The 23,598-nt window shown below is 35.4% G+C and overlaps 1 protein-coding gene across 9 annotated transcripts in view; it reads left to right on the top strand.

The window, feature by feature from the left end:
- The window catches only part of HEATR5A (HEAT repeat containing 5A), a 114,729-nt gene that overhangs the window by 23,005 nt on the left and 68,126 nt on the right, over positions 1 to 23,598 (top strand). For 7 of the 9 annotated variants that reach the window (XR_009355603.1, XM_059181845.1, XM_059181844.1 and 4 more), the window contains 8 exons: positions 21 to 195; positions 6,942 to 7,102; positions 8,275 to 8,530; positions 9,398 to 9,553; positions 10,914 to 11,164; positions 13,736 to 13,847; positions 19,145 to 19,297; positions 20,233 to 20,332. Coding sequence is in view for 8 of the 9 variants with exons in the window: in XM_059181845.1 (XP_059037828.1) it covers positions 21 to 195; positions 6,942 to 7,102; positions 8,275 to 8,530; positions 9,398 to 9,553; positions 10,914 to 11,164; positions 13,736 to 13,847; positions 19,145 to 19,297; positions 20,233 to 20,332 (1,364 nt within the window). In the remaining variant the exon portion in view is untranslated. The remainder of the gene's footprint in view (positions 1 to 20; positions 196 to 6,941; positions 7,103 to 8,274; positions 8,531 to 9,397; positions 9,554 to 10,913; positions 11,165 to 13,735; positions 13,848 to 19,144; positions 19,298 to 20,232; positions 20,333 to 23,598) is intronic. The other 2 variants (XM_059181841.1, XM_059181843.1) reach the window with 1 other exon arrangement.

The following is a 23,598-nucleotide window of genomic DNA, read 5'->3' as shown; positions in this document are numbered from 1 at the left end:
TTTTGTTTTCAATTAAATAGTGTCTCCTTGAACTTCAGAAAGAGGCCATCTTTATGTGGAGTACAGACTTGGATAGTGTGGCCACACTATGTTTTAAGTCCTTTGAAGGTTCCAATTATGATGTGCGGATTTCTGTTTCAAAGCTACTAGGCACAGTGTTGGCTAAAGCTATAATTTCTAAACATCCAGGATCAGGTAAAATTATATAATTATTTTCAAAATATCTTTTTTTTTTTTTTTTTTAAAGATTTATTTATTTATTTGACAGAGATTACAAGTAGGCAGAGAGGCAGGCAGAGAGAGAGAGAGGAGGAAGCAGGCTCCCTGCTGAGCAGAGAGCCCGATGCGGGACTCGATCCCAGGACCCTGAGATCATGACCTGAGCCGAAGGCAGCGGCTTAACCCACTGAGCCACCCAGGCGCCCCTATTTTCAAAATATCTATTGTAATTTATTCCCAGTTAGTTTAAACAAACACAATGTAGTATTACTACTACCCATTGTTAATTTTGAAAAGAGGCAGGATATCTTATAAACCAATTTTAGTTTATAAACATTGGTTAGGTCCCAAGATTTCATTTTTTTTTTTTTTTACGATTTTATTTACTTATTGGACAGACAGAGATCACAGGTAGGCAGAGAGTCAGGCACAGAGAGAGGAGGAAATAGGCTCCCTGCTGAGCAAAGAGTCTGACATGGGGCTCTATCCCAGGACCTTGGGATCACGACCCAAGCCAAAGACAGAGGCTTTAACCCACTGAGCCACCCAGGCGCCCCACCAAAATAAACTCTTGAAGAAATGTACTTTATTCAGTCATCATCTTTACATTATGACCTTTACTTCTGTTTTTTATAAGTAAATTGTTAATTGTTATCCAATAATAGGCATGATCTAAATCTTGATTCTTTTTTAAGCAACATGAATTTGATTACCTATATTCGGCTTGCCATTTTCTAGGTTGGTATAAGGGAGCAGTGATGTAAATAATCCAAACAACAGGTATTTAAATTCACTGTACTTGGACAATTTGCCTTGTGTTACTTTTTATTTTTATGCTTCTAGGCAGTGAAAGATGGGGTATTTTTGAAAACAAAAGAATTTCCCTGGGTTTAATCAACAGTGTATATAAAACATTGATGAGTAACTGAAAACTTGCTTTATCATTCTGTCTCCAAAGAATAAACAATCTCACACAAATGAAAATGTGTTTGTTCTTTAGAAATTTAACTACTGAAACATCTGCGATCAGGAGTCTTAGCATCACCTGGAAGCTTGTTAGAAGTGCAGAAACTCGGGCCACACACAATTTACTAAATCCAGATTCTCATTTGAACAAGATCTCCAGATAATTCATGTGCACATTAAAGTTTAAGAAGCATTGCTGGAGAAATTGTTTATAGTTAACATAAAGGGAGATTTTTTTTTTCCTAAAGCTAATGTTTTTAACCAGAGATGGGAGAAGACAGGAAGTACAGCATGTCTTAGTCATCTGTGGAACATTATCAAACTTATAGCCCCCTCACTTTCCAACTGAGATTATAAATAAAATTTATAATAAGAAATTTTTATTTTTATTATGGTTTTTTTCTAATCTGATAATTCAGTAAGACTTTCTTATTTATTGGGAGGTAGGGGAAAGGTGAATGGGAACAGGTCAGGAAGTCACCAAAAGAACCCAAAACAGAAAAATGTTGTTCAGGACTTTTAGGAGGTTAAATCTTAAGCCACCTAAGAAATTGAAATTGGAAGAAATGTTTAATTAAATCCTTTTTTTTTTTTTCCAAATATTTTATTTATGTATTTGACAGAGAGAGTGGGAGAGACCACAGCAGGGGGAGCAGCAGAGGGAGAGGGAAGCAGACTGCCTGCTGAGCATGATCCTAGGATCATGAACTGAGCCACCCAGGTGCCCCTAATCAAATCCTTTTTAAAAATGTAAATTGCATTTTTACATTGTAAAATGTAAATTGCATTTCTGTAAATGAACCATTAGCAGTAGCACACAGTTTCAGTAAAAGCAAGCAAAATGTAGAATTGCTTAAGTTATGAATGAATATTTAAATGTATATGCTTCGATGGCAGCTCTGAATTAAACTAGCGTTTTTGTAATCAGACTAAGCAAAGTGAAGAATCAGCTTCACCCACAGTAAAAATCCTTGGCCTAATCTTTTGTTAGAAATTCTATCATCTTGCCTCTGTAAGTTTTAGCTTACAAATAATTGAGTTATGTTTGTACAACTAAAAAGTGATCTAGATACCATAATAGATTTTTTTACAGTCAGGGACTAATAACAACATAGTGCTTAATAATTCAGAAAACAAATGCAGTGGAGGTTAGCATACTCAACTACAAAAGATTATAAGTACGGAACTGAACGATTTTCTTAGTTAAACTAACAGGTTTCAGACAGGTGATAGGTTATTCCAAGGCACTTAAAAAGCGGGGATTGAGGAACACCTGGGTGGCTCAGTTGGTTCAGCTCAGGCCATGATCCCAGGGTCCTGGGATCAAGCCCATCGTCAGGCTCACTGCTCAGTGGGGAGCCTGTTTCTCCCTCTCCTACTCTCCTTCCCCCCTATTCATGTGCTTTAAATAAATAAATAATAAATAAATTTTTAAAAGCAGGGATTGAGTATGACACTTTCTTATCATTGGAACAAGTTGCCAGGAATTTATGTGATTTTTTAATATATATAATTTAATATATATCATTCTCTCACTTTTTCAAGGATATTGCTCTAGGAAGTCTCCTCTCTCTTATACTAGCTTATACTCTCTATTGGATTATTACCTACAAAAACATCCTTCAGTTTCTGCCATTTTTTTTTTAAAGATTTTATTTATTTATTTGACAGAGAGAGATCACAAGTAGACGGAGAGGCAGGCAGAGAGAGAGAGGAGGAAGCAGGCTCCCTGCTGAGCAGAGAGCCCGATGCGGGACACGATCCCAGGACCCTGAGATCATGACCTGAGCCGAAGGCAGTGGCTTAACCCACTGAGCACCCCAGCGCCCCTCTGCCATTTTTAAAAGAAAAAAATGCTTGTATCTTCTCAGCCAGTTGGAGCTCCATTTCTCTTCCCTTTGCATTAAAGTTCCTCAGAAGAGTTTCTTGATAGTGTCTTTAGTTTCCCTCCAATCATATCTTTCAAACCCACTTCAGTTAGGGTTTCCCCCGCATTCACTCCACCAAAACTGTTTTCATTAAGGTCATCAAAGACCTCCGTGATCATTCATTCATTCATTCATTCAATAAATACTTGTTTATACTTGGGATCTTTTCTGAGCACATGGGATATGTTATTGAACAAAACAAAAACCCCTGCCCTTTTTGAGGTAATGTTTGTACTCAGCCACCTAAAGCCAATGAGCAGTTCTCAATTGTCTCACTAGATGTTTCAGCAACATTTAAGTCAGCTGATTATCTTCCTTGTCTTTTTTCACTGTGCTTATATAACTTCATTCTCTCTTTGTTGTCCTTCTTCCTCACTAGAAATTCCTGTTTCATCTTCCTTGTTGATTCCTTATCTTTATAGAAGATTGCCTAATACTTGTTCTTTGGCAGTATGTGTATGCTTATCCTCTTGGTGATCCTATCTAATCTAATGGCTTAAATACCATTATATGTCACGGATTATTGCATCTATATCTTTAGCCTGGGCATCAAGCTCATATCTAGCTGCCTATTTGACATCTCTTTGGGTGTTTATTTGATGTTTCAAATTAACTTTTCCTGAAGGGTATACCTGATCTCTCCTCCTCTAGAACATACACACACCTTGCTAATCTCAGTTGATACCAACTCTGTCCTTCCAGGTGTTCAAATCAAAATTTGTAAAGTCACCCATGATTCTTACCTCTCACATTCAATAGCTTCTCTACTGGACAATCTTAAAACATACCCAGAATTGGGACCCCTTGGAGAATTGGCTAATTATGGGGTTGGCAAAGGAAATGTCTGCAGATGACCTTGGAACATATTGTTGTGTCAAAAAAAAATGAGGTGCTCCCCCTGGCCAGTTCTTTGAAGTTAATTCCACTGGTCAAATCCAAGACAGTATTAGAAGCAAAATTAATAATGACAAATTGATTATACCTATTAAATAAAAAAGAAATCTATGAGTGCATACTGAAAGTAAGTAAATAAAGGAGAAGGGAAAGCTCTTTTTTACAGTAAAATGCCAACTAATAAAGGTAGAAGGAATGATTATTAGGATAATGACCTTTTTGCAGTCATTGTAATAATTTATGCAGGTAGGAATCCTCATTACATTGTTGGATGAAAGTTTGATGGGTTACAGCATATTTTTATTGTCCTAAAGTATCACCACACAAGTTACATAGTAATTATAAAAGGAAAATTTATATTTTTATAGTGAACAGACCTGGCAGACAAACCTTATTCAAGTGTTCAAGTATCCTAACACTAACATAGGGACAGACTGATCCCAAGCTGACAGTGCGTTTTGATTGCTACGCATTGAGAAGGCTTATAATTACTTACATAGTTCTCCTGCCAAAAATTCTGAGGAAATACTAGACAGACTCAATTTGAGTGCTGTTGTATAAAACAACTAGTCATGCACAAACTCTTCAAAAATGGAAAAAGTGATGAGAATATTGTGAGTCTAGGTGAAGGGTACATGGGAGGTTTTTTTACTATTCTTGTAGTTCTTTTTGTGTTTTTGTTGTTGTTTTTAAAGATTTTATTTATTTAACAAACAGAGATCACAAGTAGGCAGAGAGGCAGGCAGAGAAAGAGAAGGAAGCAGGTTCCCTGCTTAGCAGAAAGCCCGATGTGAGGCTCAATCCCAGGACCCTGAGATCATGACCCGAGCTGAAGGCAGAGGCTCAACCCACTGAGCCACCCAGGCACTCCTGTGGTTTTTTTTGTAATGTGATTTTGAAACTTTTTCAAGTAAAAACTTAAAAATACATGTTTATGCAGACTACTCTGCTGCAACCACCTTGATCTAAGCCACCATCACCTTTTGCTTGAGTTACTAAATTGCTTCTAGTGGGCTTCCCTGCTTCTCCCTGTGCCCTCTTCTACAGTCTTGTCTCTGCTCCAAAGCATAGTGACAGATTATGTCACTCCTCTGCTTAGGCTCCTTCACTGGTACCTCACTTCACTTCACATCTACAAAGACCAGTGCCTTCTCTTTCCCCATGCTTACACTCTGGCCTTTCTCCTACTAAATTCCTCCATAGCTCTACTTGAACCAAGGCCTTTTTGGTCTGGGTATTTCCTCGGCCTAGAACACTTTTTCTCCAGGTATCTACATGCCTGATTCCCTCACTGTCCTCAAACTATGTTCAGATGTCACCTTTCCAAAGAATCCTTCCTTGACTACCCTATTTAAAATCACAAATACTGGGGTGCCTGGGTGGCTCAGTGGATTAAGCCGCTGCCTTCTGCTCAGGTCATGATCTCAGGGTCCTGGGATCGAGCCCCGCATCGGGCTCTCTGCTCAGCAGGGAGCCTGCTTCCCCCTCTGTCTCTGCCTGCCTCTCTGCCTACTTGTGATCTCGCTCTCTGTCGAATAAAATAAATAAAATCTTAAAATCACAAATACTTCCCCCAGTATGCCTGAGCCTGAGCTGCTCTGTTTTTTGCATTGCTTTAATCATTGTCTAGCATATTATATACTTAATCGTTTATTATGTTTATTCTTTCTTTCCTAGAATTTATGATTCATGGGGGCATGGATTTTATACTGTTATTAATGTTTTTCTTCCAAATGCCAACACAGATTTTCATTTGTTTCAGATGGTTATTTCCTCTTTACACTAGAGTAGGTTTTTTGTTCATCGTTTTGATTAATGGAAGTTTATTTCTCTATTGTGTATGACTTGAACCAATAATGAGAGTCAGAGCTCATGACCATCATTATTCAGAAGAATGAAAGAGAGGGAAGTGTGTATGTATGTGTGTAAGAGATCCCTAGATATTCACAGGAAGAAAGTCTACTATTTCAAACTACAAACAAACTTGAAGACACATTCTGCCCTAACTGATCTCTTGATTATTATAGCCTGAGAGCCAACTGATCATTTCAGTAATATTTTGCTTTGATCTCTTCAAAGACGAAGGATATATCAGAAGTTGTGCCTGCAGTTGAGAATTGTAAAAAATAGGATATGATGGTCACTTTATATAAGTTTCATTAAGAGTTGTAGAGCATTTGGAAATATAAAGTTATGATTTCAGCATTTTTTAGTATTTAAAAAGAATTTTTAAAGCATTTTAGACTTTAAAGCTGTAAGCATTTTCATTTGTAGAAAGCAAGGGCAGTTAATGTTTTTTGTTTTAGAAGATGGTTATCCTGGGGCACCTGGATGGCTCATTTGGTTAAGCATCTGTCTTCGGCTCAGGTCCTGATCTCAGGGTTCTGGAGAGTGTGCTTCTCCCTCTCCCTCTGTCCCTTTCCCTGCTCTTGCTCTCTCTCTCAAATTAAAAAAAATTTTTTAAAGGTTAGCCTTTTAACTTCTTTGTGGAAGAGAGGGCAATGGGAACACCCCATTTGGCTCAGGTCATAATCCTGGGGTCCTAGGATTGAGCCCTGTGTTGTCCGAGCTCCCTGCTCAGCAGGGAGCCTGCTCCTGCCTCTTCCCCTGCTTATGCTCTGTCTGTCAATTAAATAAATAAAATCTTTAAAAAAAAAAAAAAAAAGAGGACAATAAAGCATAATTCCTAAGTAGCTTAGTCTTTAAGATGTCATTGACATACTTCAGAGTCCTCTGATTTGACCTCTGAACCCTTGTATAACTTTTTAAATGTTAATGTGTGTAATGTCCTGTCAATTTTGCATTTTGTTTGGATTTTTAGTTTATTTTTGTTTCTATTAACGTGTTTACCAAGATCGTGCAAATCAAGGTCTTGCATTAAAATTTTAGTCTGTAAAGTAAGAATCACATGTTTTGTTTTGTTCTTTGTTATAGCAGTTTCACGTCAAAGCATTCGCAGATTATCTCTGGAGGAAGTTCTGGAATTACTAGGAACAGGGTTTCTACGTGGAAGTTCAGGATTTCTTCGAGCCAGTGGAGATATGCTGAAAGGAACCAGTTCAGTCAGTAGGGATGTTCGAGTTGGAGTTACTCAGGTTAGAGTCACAAATGAGTATCTACGTGTAATGCTCACTGGCCTATAACGAGAATTTTAGTATCTGAATACTCTGGGCATAAGTGATACTGTGCAAGGTCATCACTCCTGCTCTCACATAAAAACAGAGATGGTAAGGCCACTCTTTGAAAGCTAGATTACAAGTAAGAAAACCTTAGTTACCCAAAAACCAATGAAATAGGGCATTATTCACCATGTGTTTTAAGTTCCTAATAATGGGAAATTTTTGTTTATTTTCTTTGAAACACAAACGTTTGTTTCTAGGCCTTGTGTGTTTAAGTGTCTTACAGTTTAATGTGTATTCCTTTGTGCTTTTGTGTGCTTGTACAGTTCAGATGTAAGGTACATGTTAGGTACATATTATTCAGTATGGGAAATACTGTATTTCCATTTTGTATGGTGTCACCTCCTAAGTAAAGATTATAGCATATAATCTAAGCCAAACCTAGGAAAAGTATCTTAGAATAAAACAACGCAGAGGGCTTTGTATTATTTTCTAAATGCCATTGTGGTTCAAAGCAAATGTGTATTTTTTTTTTTTAATTCACATAGGTCCTCAAAATGTTTTATAGATATTAGATTTCTTGAAAACATAAGATGTCCCAGTGTAATTTAAGCTGTATTTCTAGAAGAACAGATTACATAAGGAAATTTATGTAATCTGTCTTTGTATCTCTGGGGTGAGACCAACCATTAACAGTCATGGAAATAAAGAGCAGTGATTCATTACTGTGAAGTTTCCTTTCACATTTCTAGAACTAAATTCCCTTAGAGTTATGGTGTTGGAACATATTTAATTCTTACATTGTGTTCACGTTCGATTTGGGTTTTCTTCTTCAGAATATTGAAGAGCTTGAATCCTTTGTTCAGAGGAGCCATAGACACAGTCTCCATATTAGCTGGCTATGCTGATTATTCTGAAACTTGGTCCAGTCTGACCAAAATAAAAATGTAGCACAAATGAAATCCCAGTTGAAAGACTGTGTACTTCAGTTTGAAGAGATAGAAGAACACTACTACATTTATATAGTTATATAAAGTAGCTATAAATGAGGAAAGAATAAAATAAATTTATATATTTTGTAGAAGAGAAAATATTAATATAGAATTAAAATTATTTCATTTTGAAGATAAAATCTTTTCTTTTTTCAGGCTTACGTGGTATTTGTTTCAACATTAGGAGGAACATGGCTAGAGAAGAATTTCGCAGCCTTTCTTTCTCATGTCCTAAGCCTTGTGTCACAGTCGCACCCTAAAGCCACCCAGACTCAGACTGATGCTGTCTGCGGTCGTCGTTGTGTTTCATTTATCCTTCGAGCTGCTATAGGAGGTCTTCTTGGAGAAAAGGCTCAAATTGCTGCTGCCAAGGACATTTGCCAGGCTATCTGGAAGTTAAAGAAAGTTGTGGGTATGGATTTACTAAGATACTCTGTTTTAACAGTGCTGAAGGAATTGACCTTTTGGAAAAGCTAGACTGGTATATAATATACTAAATGAATTAAAAAAATGCTTTTGTGATAGATGTCAGTTGTTTTAGGGTAAAGTTGTCAATATATAGATGAGACATAAACTAACAAATAAGTATCATATATATATATATATATATATATATATATATATATATATATATCTTAAAGGCTGGTGATAATAATTCCTCAGAATTCATAATCTTCCTCTAGAGGTTGATAAAATGTTTTTAGAGCAATCAGTTAATCTCAGGGGTACCTGGGTGGCACAGCCAGTTAAGCATCCAACTCTTGATTTCAGCACAAGTCATGATCTCAGGGTTGTGAGATCAAGCTCTGTCTCAGACTCCTCACTGGGCTGGGTATGGTGCCTGCTTAAGATTCTCTCTCTCCCTTTTCCTGTACCCCTCGCCCCCTTAAAAAAAAAGAGAGAGAGGGAGAGAAACAGTTCATCCCAGTTCCTGTACTATTTTAAGTCCACTCTATTTATCTTGTATACCAGTAAAGTTGGAATCTTTTTTTAGTTTTCTATACATTCTCCCTTTCAGTGCCATGTGTAATAGTAATTAAGGGATTAATGTCAGGTTGCTTGAACTGGATTCGTTATTTTAGTTCAGTTCTTTCTCAGAATTGGTGCAAGTCCCCATTGTAGTATTTCAGTTAACTGCCTTAAGGGTTTCATGTATAGAGAGAGGTGGTATTAATTTTTGCCTTTATATTTTCTGCTTCTAACATCTACCCCCTATATACCCCCTATAATGTATTTTAATAAAACATCAACAAGTAGTTAAATCTTATGCTTCTCTCAGATGCTGTAATGAATGAGGGTAATGTGGAAACCCGGGTTGGCTCCACAGATGTAATGGCCAGCCAGCATATGCTGGTGTGTGCTTTACAAGAACTTGGAAATCTCATATACAGTCTTGGCACCACAGCTGCACCTTTACTGCAGGATTCAAGTGCAGGTATCTATTGTTTGCGACTTGTCTGAATACCTTGTTTTTACTTTTATTCTAGAAAACTTTTTTCTGAGGAAACAAGTCTTTTTCATATAACTCATTTATTATAGATTCCACTATAGGCTTGTTAGAGATGTTTTGTAAAATAAATGTAATCAGGATTATTAAGAATATGTTTGAGTGTTTTCTTTTATAATTAAAGGTTGTTCACTAAGTCACACCTACTCTTCCCTTTCCAGAAATATTTAAGATAACATGGAAAAAAAGAAAAGCAAACCTGAACTCTTGTCTCTCATCTGCAGTGAAAACATTAATTTCTATGTGATACAAGTAATACACTTCCTCAAAGGTCCTTTTAAGCAGTCTCCATTTTCTTTTTCTTGGAAAATTAATCACTTTGAGATGATTCACATACCAAAAAGTTCATTCTTCCCATTTCCCCCTTCCCCAGCCCCTGATAACTACTAATGTATTTCCTGTCTCTATGGATTTGCCTATTATAGACATTCCATATAAATGGAATCATACAATATGTGTCTTTTATTTAATCATTTTAAAAATACAATTTTGATGGCTTTTGTCCTTTAACTGTGGTACGTATTTACTGCTGATTGAAGCTTACATTATACTTAGTTTGTAAGCTCTTTATCCCATATAATTTAGCAATCAACATGAACTGTTACATATTTTGATGAAGTTGTATACAGCAAATGTAGAATTTTATTCTTACTGGCAGTGGTACTTCACTGTATACTTAATTGGTTAGTAGCCCATTGAGGATCTAGCAAAGCCTCAGTTTTGTTCAACATTTTGTTCTCAGGCAAGGGTGTTATGGTACATAGGAAGCATACTAATTATGTATATAAAATGTGTCAAAAGAGATTTTTTAAAAAGAAGAGGATGGAGTACAGTGTGACATTTCTTTTTAAGGTGTTTTTGTTATGTATTGATAATTTTTAATTCCTAGTACCAAATGAATAATGATCTGAAGATAAAAAAGCAGAACATAGTTTATTTAGGAAATAAAATTTTTCTTTTGTGTATTAAACCAGTTTTCATATTAGAAGTAATTTTTGTATATCAAAATCATTTAGGGGCACCTGGGTGGCTCAGTTTGTTAAATGGCTGACTCTTTATTTTGACTCAGGTCTTGATCTCAGGGTCCTGAGTTCAAGCCCCATGTTGGGCTCCAAAAAATCACTTATGATTATGTATCTTTTTAAGTCTTTTTTTCTATTCTGATTTTGCTTTTGAAAAAGATAATATATTTTATATCTCTGTGGCTTGCTTATTCTTTTGACTGTTTTATGGCTAAGTTACTTTATCTGTAGAGCTAAGTCTCTTTTTTGTTTTTCTGCCCTTCTAGGTCTTCTTGACAGTATCATTTCAGTTATTCAGCACCCTAGCATTGCTGTTCGACTAGCAGCAGCTTGGTGTTTACATTGCATTGCTGTGGCATTACCTTCTTACCTAACACCTCTTTTAGACCGTTGCCTGGAACGGCTTACTGTACTTAAGTCTTCACCTGAAGCAGTGACTGGCTTTAGTTTTGCCGTGGCAGCTTTGTTGGGAGCAGTGAAACACTGTCCTTTAGGAATTCCTCATGGAAAGGGCAAGGTAAAGATTTCATTCTTCACATACAATAGTGACATTTCAATTTTATTCTAAAAAACATCATCATCTTTGTGTTTATCACCCAGTCAAAACCACACAGGACAACTTTGAGAAATCAGCTATATTACTTAATTTTTAAATACTGTCAAATGGTTGCTGTGAAAAACAAAGGGATAGTTAAAAATGTCTTATCCACACTTAAACAGGAATGGTTTCTGTGCTTTTTATTGGAAATATCTCCATTTAGTAACAGAATTTGTTCTTGGGGTTGTGAGTATACAGATTACTTTTAAAAATGAATAAATTAATAAATAAAATTGCATTGTAAAAAATAAAATAAAATAACATTGTAGAGGACAGAGTTGCAAAGAGCTATATAACTCTAAAATCAAGAAAGTTAAGTAAAAGCCCCATATGTTAAATTTGAATGGAAAATGCCACTATGAACTGATTCCCCCCACCCCAAAAGTACTTAAATCCCCACTCTGTCCAGTGACAAGACCTAAAGCAGTGACAACTTAGTAGTAAGGAAAAGCCCTAGTGCTCAGATTATGGGTCTAAACACCATTTTATGCAAAAGGGAATTAAGGCTCCATGAAGGAATGGCTGGTTCCAGATCTGGGGCGGGAAAGGCATAGTGTAAACCTGAAATATCTTGTCATGGCGAGAATAAGGAAGTCATCATCCTGTGTTCATTTTAAAAGCATATAAAAAGTAACTTAAGGGTCTCCCACTGACCAAAGTGGGATAATGTGTACATCAAAAATTAAAAAATAAAAGAAAAACGGCAACAATGGATTGCATAAATAGGAATTGTGAGTTATCAGAGAATGTTGTTTGACAGTGAAAGCCTTTGTAACCTAGGCCTTAAACACATATAAGTACTTTTGTTTTAAGGTTTTACTTATTTATTTGAAAGAGAGCAAGTTGGGAGGTGGGGAGAGTGAGCATGAGCGAGGGAAGGGGCAGAGGGGGAGAAAGAAGCAGACTCCCCACTGAGCAGAGATCACCCTGAGCTGAACACAGATACTTAACCAACTGAGCCGCCCAGGCGCCCCCATATATGTACTTCTTAAGAATTAAATCACCAGGGGCCCCTGAGTGACTCAATGGGTTAAAGCCTCTGCCTTCGGCTCAGGTCATGATCCCAGGGTCCTGGGATCAAGCCCCGCATCAGGCTCTCTGCTTGGCAGGGAGCCTGCTTCCCTTCCTCTGTCTCTCTGCCTGCCTCTCTGACCACTTGTGATCTCTGTCTGTCAAGTAAATAAATAAAATCTTTAAAAAAAAAAAAAAGAATTAAATCACCATTCCTTGCTTTCTCACTATCACTCCTAAATCATTGTTAGTATTATATCTGCCATTTAGCTTTTGCAGAAGAATGTACCATTACTTCAGAAGCTGTAAAACTACTTTTTGAGTATTGCCAATGTCACTTGAGTAAGGTGATTGACAGCTAACATATTCTGTCATATGTTTCTAAGCGAAGAATTGCCATTGCATGTATTTAATTAGATTTAATATCCTCAGATCATACTTGTTAGGCAGAAAGGATTGGCTTATTTTATCCTTGTTTTTATTGAGTGTTATTCATTGATTATATTGGCTTCAAGTAGTCCTAAGTTAGTAGTAAGTTGATTGGTTGTTTTAAAATACACTAGCCTTCCTGTTCAGAAAATTTATGTGCTAACTCATAATACTTGCTACTTTTCTAGAGGTGTTTGGTAACAGAGATGTTTTCCCAGACATAGTAGATGCCTCTTGGACTCTGTACTATATAAGCATGCATTATCCGTAACATGAAATAATCTGGTTTTTCCTCTTTCATTTTGCCTGTTTCATACACTTTTAAAGTATAGAGTCCCACTCTAATGTGAAACTCACTTCAATGTGAAACTATTTTAAGGACTTTTAATCTCTGTAGTATACTGCCTCTAGAAAGATTATCAGACATTCGAGTATCAAAATGGAATGCAAATTTTTAATAAGAGAGATACCTGGGATGCCTGGGTGGCTCAGTTGGTTAGGCGTCTGCCTTTGGCTCAGGTTGTAAACCTGGAGTCCTGTGATTGAGTTCTAAATTGGACTCCTTGCTCAGTGGAGAGCCTGCTTCTCCCTCTGCCTACCACTCCTACTGCTTGTGTTCTCTCTCTCTCTCTGACAAATAAATAAATAAGATCTTAAAATAAATAAATAAATATTTAAAGAGTAGATTCCTATAAGAAAACTTTCTCTGGTAATCACAGATTTAAGATAATTATTTTTAATTGAAAGTAGATTCAAATTCTGTGCACCTTGACTTGAACAGTTGTACAATGTCATCATATGTGCTCTACAAAGAATTATAGGGTTGCTGTATACAACCCTGTATGCCAGTATTTAACCTTGAAACTTAACTTTATTTATAGTTTTCTCTGATATTGTCCTTTGATGTAGTCTACATGAATGACAGTCCTTTATTACTTATATTTGTTATATGTAAAAGTTCATTTTTCAAGAGATTATTAATTGCTGTCTTTTATCCAGTAACCTATAAGTTGATATGCTTCTTTATCTTATTCTTCCATATATAAATAGATTATTATGACATTAGCAGAGGATTTGCTGTGTTCAGCTGTACAAAACAGTCGTCTTTCAGCTCAGCGCACACAATCTGGATGGCTGTTGATTGCTGCTCTGATGACATTAGGTAACAACAGTCCTGTGGAAGGTTTACATGACTATGAAGTACTTTGTGTTCTCTGAATGTAAAATACTGTAATGCATGATTTGTGGAGACTTAATTTTTAGATTGGTTCCAGAATTTAACTATCCTTGCAAACATTTTTCTGTTAGCAGTCACCTTAGGAAGCCATGTACTTACTCCATCCCTCAGGATGTTTTCAGATCTCCTTTTTTGAAAGTCTTTTCTTTTTATTTATTTATTTATTTATTTATTTTTTAAAGATTTATTTATTTATTTATTTGACAGAGAGATCACAAGTAGACAGAGAGGCAGGCAGAGAGAGAGAGAGAGAGAGAAGCAGGCTCCCTGCTGAGCAGAGAGCCCGACATGGGACTCGATCCCAGGACCCCGAGATCATGACCTGAGCCATGGGTCATGGGCAGCGGCTTAACCCACTGAGCCACCCAGGCGCCCCTGAAAGTCTTTTCAAAACCAATTTATGGGGCGCCTGAGTAGTTCAGTGGGTTAAAGCCTTTGCCTTTGCCTTTGGTCATGATCCTAGGGTCCTGGGATTAAGCTCCAATCGGCTCTCTGCTCAGCGGGGAGCCTGCTTCCCCCTCTCTCTCTCTGCCTGCCTCTCTGCCTACCTGTGATCTCTGTCAAATAAATAAAATCTTTAAAAAAAAAAAAAAATTTATGAGCCTTAGGTGGGTTAAGCCAATTTGATCACCTTTCACGTTTAACTCTGAATGACTTTGACTTTTCCAAAAATCATTGACATCCATCCTCAGAAAAAAAAATCTCCGCAATGTAAGGGTGGGCAGGAGAACATACCATACATAGACTGTATGTGACTCACAATTGTATGATTATTTTAAGAACTGGTAATGCCAATAAGGTAATTGAATGGGATAGGGCTCACTAAGTTATATTAAAAATCAGTAATTATTTTATGGTCATGACTACTATATTTATATCCTATAACTTTGAAACTCATTTTTATTGCTTTATTAAAGTTATATTTGAAATCTATTTTATAATTGTATCATTTATTGCCAAGATATAAAACTGACTAAATTTAACCAGTAAATCATTTTGACACACACCTCTGAAGTAATTTGATTTAAAAGGAGCTTAAATTAAAATAAACAGTCATAAATGAAGAACCACTTTAAATATTGTTCTTGAGATGATTAAAGAGGTTTATTGGACTGTATTTGAGTTCAGCCTGTGAGCCAAATTTGTCTTGCCAACTCTTTTATACAGCCTCTAAGCTAAGAAGAGTTTCTACATTTTTAATGGTTTAAAATTTGGACCCTGGCATAGGTTGTCATTTCACAAAGTGATGGGAATAATATGGTCGAGCCTTTATTTGCTTTTGGCTGGGTGTGTCATGCCTGCCATATTGATGATCTTGGTTGATTAAAGGAGAAAATAAACTACTTAATAAATGCAGTATTTCAAAGAATAAAATTTTTCAGAACAAATTAATATCAGCAGAAGAAGAGTACAAGAAATCCCTTCTCTTTTAAAGAAAGAGATTGGGGGCACCTGGGTGGCTCAGTGGGTTAAGTGTCTGACTTTGGCTCAGGTCATGATCTCAAGGTCCTGGGACTGAGTCCTGCATCAGGCTCCCCACTCAGAGGGGAGTCTGCTTCTCCTTTTCCCTCTGCCCCTCCCCCCGCCCATGCAGGCACTCTCCCTTTCTCTCTTTAAAATAAAGTCTTTGGAAAAAAAAAAGAAAGATTAGTACGTATTTTATTGTATATTCATAATCAATGTACAAAAAAGGATTAAAATTTTAAATTAAATGTTTTGGGGCACCTGGGTGGCTCAGTCAGTTGAGCATCTGACTTTTGGTTTCAGCTCAGGTTATGATCTTAGGGTCCTGAGATCAAGCCTCGTGTTGGGTTCAGGCTCTGCGTTCAGCATGGAGTCCACTTGTTCCTCTCCCCATGCTCCTACCCCTTCTCATTCACTCTCTCTCTGGAATAAATAAATAAACTACCTTTTTTTTTGTTTTTTAATTAATGCTTTGGGGCACCTGGGTAGCTCAGTCAATTAAGTATCTGCCTTCAGCTCAGGTCATGATTCTTGGGTCATGGGATTGAGCCCCACATTGGGCTCCCTGCTCAGTGGGGGACTTGTTTCTCCTGCTTCTACTTGTGTTTTCTCTCTCTCTAACTCACTCACTCTCTCTCTCTCAAATAAATCTTTAAAATTTTTTTAAAGATTGTATTCATTTATTGAGAGAGATCACAAGTAGGTAAAGAGGCAGGCAGAGAGAAGGAAGCAGACTCCCCACTGAGTAGGGAGCCTGAAGTGGGACTCTTTCCCAGGACCCTGAGATCATCAGCGTAACAACTGAGCCACCCTGGTGCCCATAAAATGTTTTTACTTACTCTGTCTTCATGGGCTTTATTCTCTTGTTATGCATTATTACTTCCCTTTATTATCCAGTTTTAGAATATGTTGCTAGTAACCTAGCAACTTTTAAAGGGCATCAGTGATGTTTTTGGTCATAAGTGTCATTATGAACTCATAGATTTTTATATATTTATGTGTTTCAGTCCATTGCAGTAATTAATGCCTTTTGATCCTCAATTGTCTCATCAGTAGAAGTCCCTTAGTGCTGGTTCATGTGTTCTTTTAACATGAACCTGATGTTCTTTTATAACGTGTTTTTTGGGATTTTTTTTGTTTTTTGGGTTTTTTTTGGCACGATAAAATGTCTCAGCTTTTAGATTTCCTGCCCTAGGCTTGCAACCAGTGTTTTTCCAGGGAGTCCTCATACTTCTTTATGGGAAATAATATGTAGATGACAATCTGAATGCTTCATTAATTTTTGCCTTGGAGTTTTAAAAGCTTTTTTGCATTTTCACCATTTCCTTTACCATTTACAGTTTTCATCATTTAAAATATATTCACTATGCTGAACTAACATAAACTCAGACCACATTCGAATCTATTCCTCAGATTTTTTAACCTTTTTTGCTACACTTCGCACTTTATCTGACACCACCTGAAACAACTTGGATTTACCTATATATCTCTACATGTCTTACAGATTTGTGGGTAGCTCATGAAGTTTATGGTTTTTATTAGGTATGTTATTTCTGGAGTGAATAAACTTATTCTCATTTGTGTTTTAACTCTAATTACTATACACACATTTTTATTTAAGTTAGTTCATACATGTCTCTTGATTTTGACATCTTGATCCTTTGTGGGAAAGAGTTACTACACCATTCACTATTGAATTAGTGTGATATCTTAAGGGTTTAATGGCAGATATTTACAAAACTTAACTATGGATATTTTCAGTGACTGCATTTTTTTTAACAGACAAAATTTTCCTTTCAGAATTGCCTCTGTCCTAACAGCCATTCAGTATATATGAATATGTATGTGCATGCACACATACATTCACATATACAAACCTTATGGTCACTTATTCTTAATGGCCTTATTCTGATTTCCTGTAATAATTTATTTATTATAATTTATTTCTAATTCTAGGGGTTTATTTATTTAATATTTATAAGATTTATCTATCCATTTAGAGAGAGAGTGAGAGAGCACGAGCACACGCACGAACTGCAGAGGGAAATAACCATCAAGCAGACTCTGCTGAGCATGGAGCCCAACGTGGGGCTTAATCCCATCACTTTGAGATCGTGATGTGAGCCAAAACCAAGAGTTGGAATGCTAAACTGACTGAGCCACCCAGATACACCTAAGGGTCTTTTTAGTACTGCCTTAAAGGAAGTAGGAAGTAGTGAGCAAAAAACGTTGAATTACTCTTATTTTGAATTACACTGTAGGAGTTAGCATATGGACTCTTCTTAAAAAGCAAGCCAAGGGAAGAAAAACAAAGCAAGTCAGAGGAAAAATGGAGAAATTAATTCTATTTTAATCTACTATAAATTGCCTGAATAAGAAAAGATTTGTTTGCAGTTGCCCTTTCATTTTGCCATTACCTTATCCTATAGTATGCAAATTGGGCAAATTTTAAATGGTAATTGCATAATGTCAAACACTGATATATAAACTCATAAAAACTTCAGAAAGGGTCTAAAGAGGTAAATGCTCCATTTATAAATTTATAAATTTATAAATCTCCATTTATAGATGACAAAATTAAGGTACAAAGAGGTTAAGTAACTTATTCAAGTTTACATAATTAGTAAATAGGTAGACCAGGGTATTAACCTAGGTGGTCTTCTTCCAGAGCCCAGTGCAATTAGTTCTATACATGTTGCTTTACTACAGAAGAAAAACATACGGTTGGCACAACATAGAAATTAGAATAATGAGTACTTATAAAAGATAACCCAGACTTGTCATGAAAAAAACTTTGGGAGAAAAGCTGTGAGTTTTTTATACTTCCTAGTTTTTCTTTTTTCTTAATTGATAATACTGTCAAATAAAAATACTGTCATTGTACATTGCCTTTCATTACTGAGTTTGTATATTCATGATCTCTTAGTTCATAAATGTTACTGACCTGAAATCTTTTTAAAAAAAATTTTCAGGGGCACCTGGGTGGCTCAGTCAGTTAAGCATCTGCCTTTGGCTCAGGTCATAATCTTGGGGTCTTGCAATCAAGCCCTGTTGGGCTCTCTGCTCAGAAAGGAGTCTGCTTCTTTCTCTCCCTCTGCCTCTTCTGCATGCTCATGTGTGCACATTCTCTCTCTCTCTCTCTCACTCTCAAATAAATAAATAAATCTTAAAAGAAAAAAAAGTCATACTATGGATACGAGGCCTAACTCTTAAAAAAAAAAATTCAAGTCAGATGTACCACATCTGATTTTTGGTCTGGAACAAGTTGCTATCAAAAGTTAATATTACTTTCAGTATACAATGATACTTTTTTACCGAAACAATAGTACCTTGGATTTACATGATACAGTATAGTTTTTCAGGGTACTGTAAAGTATGCTCTATCATTTGGACCTGACAAAACCTTGGAGACAAGAAGTGTAGTTGGTGCAAGCTTCATTTTGTAGATAAGAAAAACTGAATCTCCAGGTCACAGCCCTACTGGAAGAGCTGACCCTAGAGTTCTTTGCGGTTCTTGTTTTTCTTTTATTATTATTATTATTATTATTTTATTTTGTTTTTCCTCCCTGTACTCCACAGTGCCTTCTTCAGGTAACAATTCTTTCAGTAGTGGTACATTTGTTGTAAACAGAAGGTAAGAAAAAGAGAAAATTGCAATAGTGGATTAAAATACTATTTTACAAGGGAAGTTCTTGCTTACTGAGTTTTTAAGAGTAACATTTGGGGTTTTTATAAGTGATAAGTTGAATAAATTACAGGTCCTGCAGTTGTCAGTCATCACCTTGCTCGACTTCTCCTATTGTGGAAGTGTGTCTTTCCACTGTCTCCTAAAGATCTAGAAACAGAAAAGAGCCGAGGAGATTCATTTACATGGCAGGTAACCCTGGAAGGACGAGCTGGTGCACTCTGTGGTAGGTATAGTTTAGTCTTTGTTTCTCCCTTTCCTTTGGCTTTTTCCCACTCTTTTACTTTCCACATATTTATATCTTTTAATGGCAAAAATATCTACTTATGGTGGTTTTTATAATTGGACATAATTAGTGATTATAACAGATACATGATAAACCAAATTTTTAGAATTCCTGATCCTGATTCTTAGATGTAGTCTAGTTGAGAACTCTCAAGATTGTTCTGTCTTAAGCAGGCATCCAAGAAATATTAGACTTGGATTTAATTTGCATTAATTAAGTATAGTTTCCATTTAGTTTTTTATATATGAAAGTTGTACCCTTATATAATATATGAACCATTAAAAAATAGTATCTACCATGAATATTTGAACTAAGGAATTGGTGTTTCTGGAAAGACATGGAAACATTGGTTTTGGTTTTATTTGTTTATTCATGGCATTTTTACTCTTAAATAAAACAATTTTGAAATTAAGCTTGAAACTCAGTCTAATTTTAAAATGCTCATTTTATTCTACATATGAAATAACTCCTTATAAAAAATTATGTGTTTCAGGTAACATCTGCAAGAACCTAACAATGCTGGCTAAAATGTCATCATGGTTCTGCAGAATTAGTGTAGAACTGGCAGACTTGAGGTTTTAAGCTAATTTATTCTTCTACTTCTGAGCTCAGGGGTTGAGTAAAACCCCAAAAAAGCAACATTTTGTTAACTTGGTTGTTGATTTCTTTTAGTGATTTAGTGATTCTAGAAACTGTGTTTTTTTACCTTGATTAGACGTAAAAAACATTAGCCTCCTTTTTATGCTAGAGTTTCATGATTTTTTTTAGCACATTTCTTTATTCCTCTAATAAAAATGCAAATGCTGTACCATTAATGAGTGCTTTTTTCATGGTTCATTACATTCTGTGAAGTAAAAGTCTATTCTATTTTTCAGCTATCAAGAGTTTTGTTTCCCACTGTGGTGATCTCCTTACTGAGGAAGTAATTCAGCGTCTTCTTCCACCACTTCCTTGTGCTGTGGATTTGCTAATTCAGTAAGGATCTTCTATTTAGATTTGATAATAAAAAAAAATTTTAATAGCAATCAGGTATCCTCTGATCATGTAATATATGTGTAATACATTAATAAGGCCAAGTTTCTATGGTTGGTGAATGATTTTCCTATTGCAGTCGAAGGCACACATTTAGTTACATGGTTTTTTTTTTTAGGCTAGGAACTTGGGAAAAAATGCATATTAAAGGGGAAGCAAAGTTACTTGGTGGTTATTGTATCTTCCAAACAGTCAGATTTAACCAAGAAATTAAATATTAAGCCTGTTAACCTTTTTAGGTATGCGTCTTATTGGTTTGTTAGTGTTATTCTGTGTTTGTAAGAACCAGATGATTGTTAACAATTTTAGTTTTTTTGTTTCTATATTTCATAATTTTGACTTATATGCTAAGAAAACAGAGAAAATCTAATTTATGTCATGAGCATTTGTAATTTCCAAATTAACGTATAGTTTTTTAAAAGGTAATTGTATAAAACTGAGTATATTACAGAAAAATAGATCAAAATATAGCTTATATAGTATAATAAAATGAACACCTGTGCACCAACACAACCAGAGCAGAGGTTAGTAAATGTTTGCTGTAAAGGACCAGATTTTAAACATCATAAACTTTGCAAGCCATGTAGTCTCTATTACATCTACTCAGTTCTGTTGTAGCTCAAAAGCAGTCATAAATAATCTGAAAATGAGTGAATGTGGCTATGTTTCAGTAAAACCTGATTTACAAGAACAGACAATGGGCCAGATTTAGCTATCCTTAACTAGAACATTAATAATACTATTGAAGTTATCTGTGAGTTCCTGTCTAATACCATTCTTCCCACTTTATTCTTAAGGTGATCACTCTCCTGATTTTTGTCATTCCCTTGCATTTTTAAAAAGTGCATACCATATATATGTTTCCCTAAAGAGTGCATTGTATAGTTTCACTTGGTTTTGATCAGGTATATGGTATATTGTTTCTGAGACTTTTTTACTCATCATTGTTTGTAAACTTCATGTATGAGTAAGTTTGTTCATTTGTTTTGGTTGCTATATAGTATTTAATTGGGTGTGCATATAGCAACTTACCTACTTCTGTCATTGAAATATCTAAATATATATTTTTATTATGTACTATATAACCAAATATATATATTTTCCAAAATTTTTGTATGTTTCTGTCAATAGTATATATGAGTGCCCTTTGATCCACTTCTTCACTAACACTCAGACATCATTTCTGGCCCATCCAGGAGGTATAAATTGGTATCTCATTATGATTTTAATTTATATACTGATTCCTGATTATTTGTCATTTTATATATTTATTAGTTCTCATTATTTCCCCTTCTAGAAATTCCCTGTTCATGCATCTCTTTACCTATTTTTAGATAAAATAGTTTTGAATTAATAGGCATTCTTTTTTTTTTTTTTTTAAGATTTATTTATTTGACAGACAGAGATTACAAGTAGGCAGAGAGGCAGGCAGAGATAGAGAGGAGGAAGCAGGCTCCCTGCTGAGCATCATCGGGCTCTCTGCTCAGCAGGGAGCCTGCTTCCTCCTCGCTCTCTGCCTGCCTCTCTGCCTACTTGTGATCTCTGTCTGTCAAATAAATAAATAAATTTTTTTATTTATATAAAATATATATAATATGTACTATATATTATATATAATTACATAAATTATATAAATATATAATTATATAAAAATATAATTTTTATTATGTCTTTTAAAATAAATAAATAAATAAAGTACATATTACATTTCCTTAATTGTTCTGACTATTCAAGGTCTGGTTTAGGGGATTTTTTTGCTTGTTTATTAATTAGATTTATTCCTAATGATTTTCACAATGTATCTTTATCTTCAAATTTTTTGGCATAAAGTTCTTCATATTATTCTCTTACCTTTTTCATCTCTGCCTTTATCTGTCATGTCCCTTTCTCCCTTCCCATTGTTTTCACTATGCCTTCTGTTTTGTTTTTCCTGATCCATCTCTTGAGTAGTGTATAATTCTCCTAATAGAGACTATGGCTATAAATTTCCTACTAAGGTTCCAGTTATTAAATTCCTTTTTTTTTTTTTTTTTAAAGATTTTACTTATTTATTTGACACAGAGAAAGATCACAAGTAGCCAGAGAGGCAGGTGGAGTGAAAGGGGGAAGCAGGCTCCCTGCTGAGCAGAGAGCCCAATGTGGGCCTGGATCCCAGGACCCTGAGATTATGTCCTGAGGCGAAGACAGAGACTTTAACCCAGTGAGCCACCCAGGCACCCCTAGTTACTGAATCCTTAAAGTAATGCTACTCATTGTTTTCATTTTTTCAGTTTTAAGTATTTTAAATTTCATTATAATTTCTTTGAGTTTTTTAGAAGTATGTTTATAAATTCCTATATGTATAGAATAGTTTTTTAGTTTATAGTTTTGTTAGTGATTTTTAACTTAATTGCATAATTATATTTAATGAATACAATTTGTGTATTACCTCTACTTTTATTTTCATTTTTTTTAACTTATTTATTTAAGCAATTTCTACACCTAGCATGTGGCTCAAACTCACAACCCCAACACAAAGAGTTGCATGCTCTACCATCTGAGCCAGCCAGGAACCCCTATTCCCTGTCCTTTTAAATTGGTCAAGACTTGCTTATAACAAATGTATTTTGTTAAAAGTTATGTGTTCCATCTGTCTTCACTAATTTTTTATCTACTTGAGCTATCAGTAATTGAGAGTGAAGTGTTCAACTCTTCCACTGTGATTTTGGGTTTATAATTTTTTTCTATAGTTCTGTTAATTTTTGCTTTTTCATATTTTGAGACTAGTTAATTGGGTACATAGAATTATATCCTCCTAATGAATTGAATCTTTTATCATTATACAGTATACAGATAATCTCTTTATCCTTAATAATACTTCTTGATTAAAGTCTAATTTATGGGTTATTAATATGTGTGGTATGTCTTTTTTCTTGACACTGTGTTTTTAGCTGTGTCTCATAAACTGCATATAGTTATCTTTTTTAATTGAATTTAACAGTTTCTGCTTTAAACTGGCAATTTGTGGATTTCTTCATCCAACTTGTTATGTATTTTGTTGGTTCGTGCCTTTTAGCAGTTCTGAAAAAGTGGCTCTTATCTCTTTTGTCATTTTGCATTCTTTTTAACTTTTCTTTTGGGGTTCCAGATAAATTTTGAATCTTTTCATTTCATCTTCCATGTCTCCTCATTTTTCTAATATTTTTTCCTCCTTTTATTTCTCTGCTGCA

This window comes from Mustela lutreola, chromosome 7, assembly GCF_030435805.1.
Source record: "Mustela lutreola isolate mMusLut2 chromosome 7, mMusLut2.pri, whole genome shotgun sequence".
Lineage (NCBI taxonomy): Eukaryota > Metazoa > Chordata > Mammalia > Carnivora > Mustelidae > Mustela > Mustela lutreola.
This window is presented reverse-complemented; position numbering and strand designations above follow the sequence as displayed.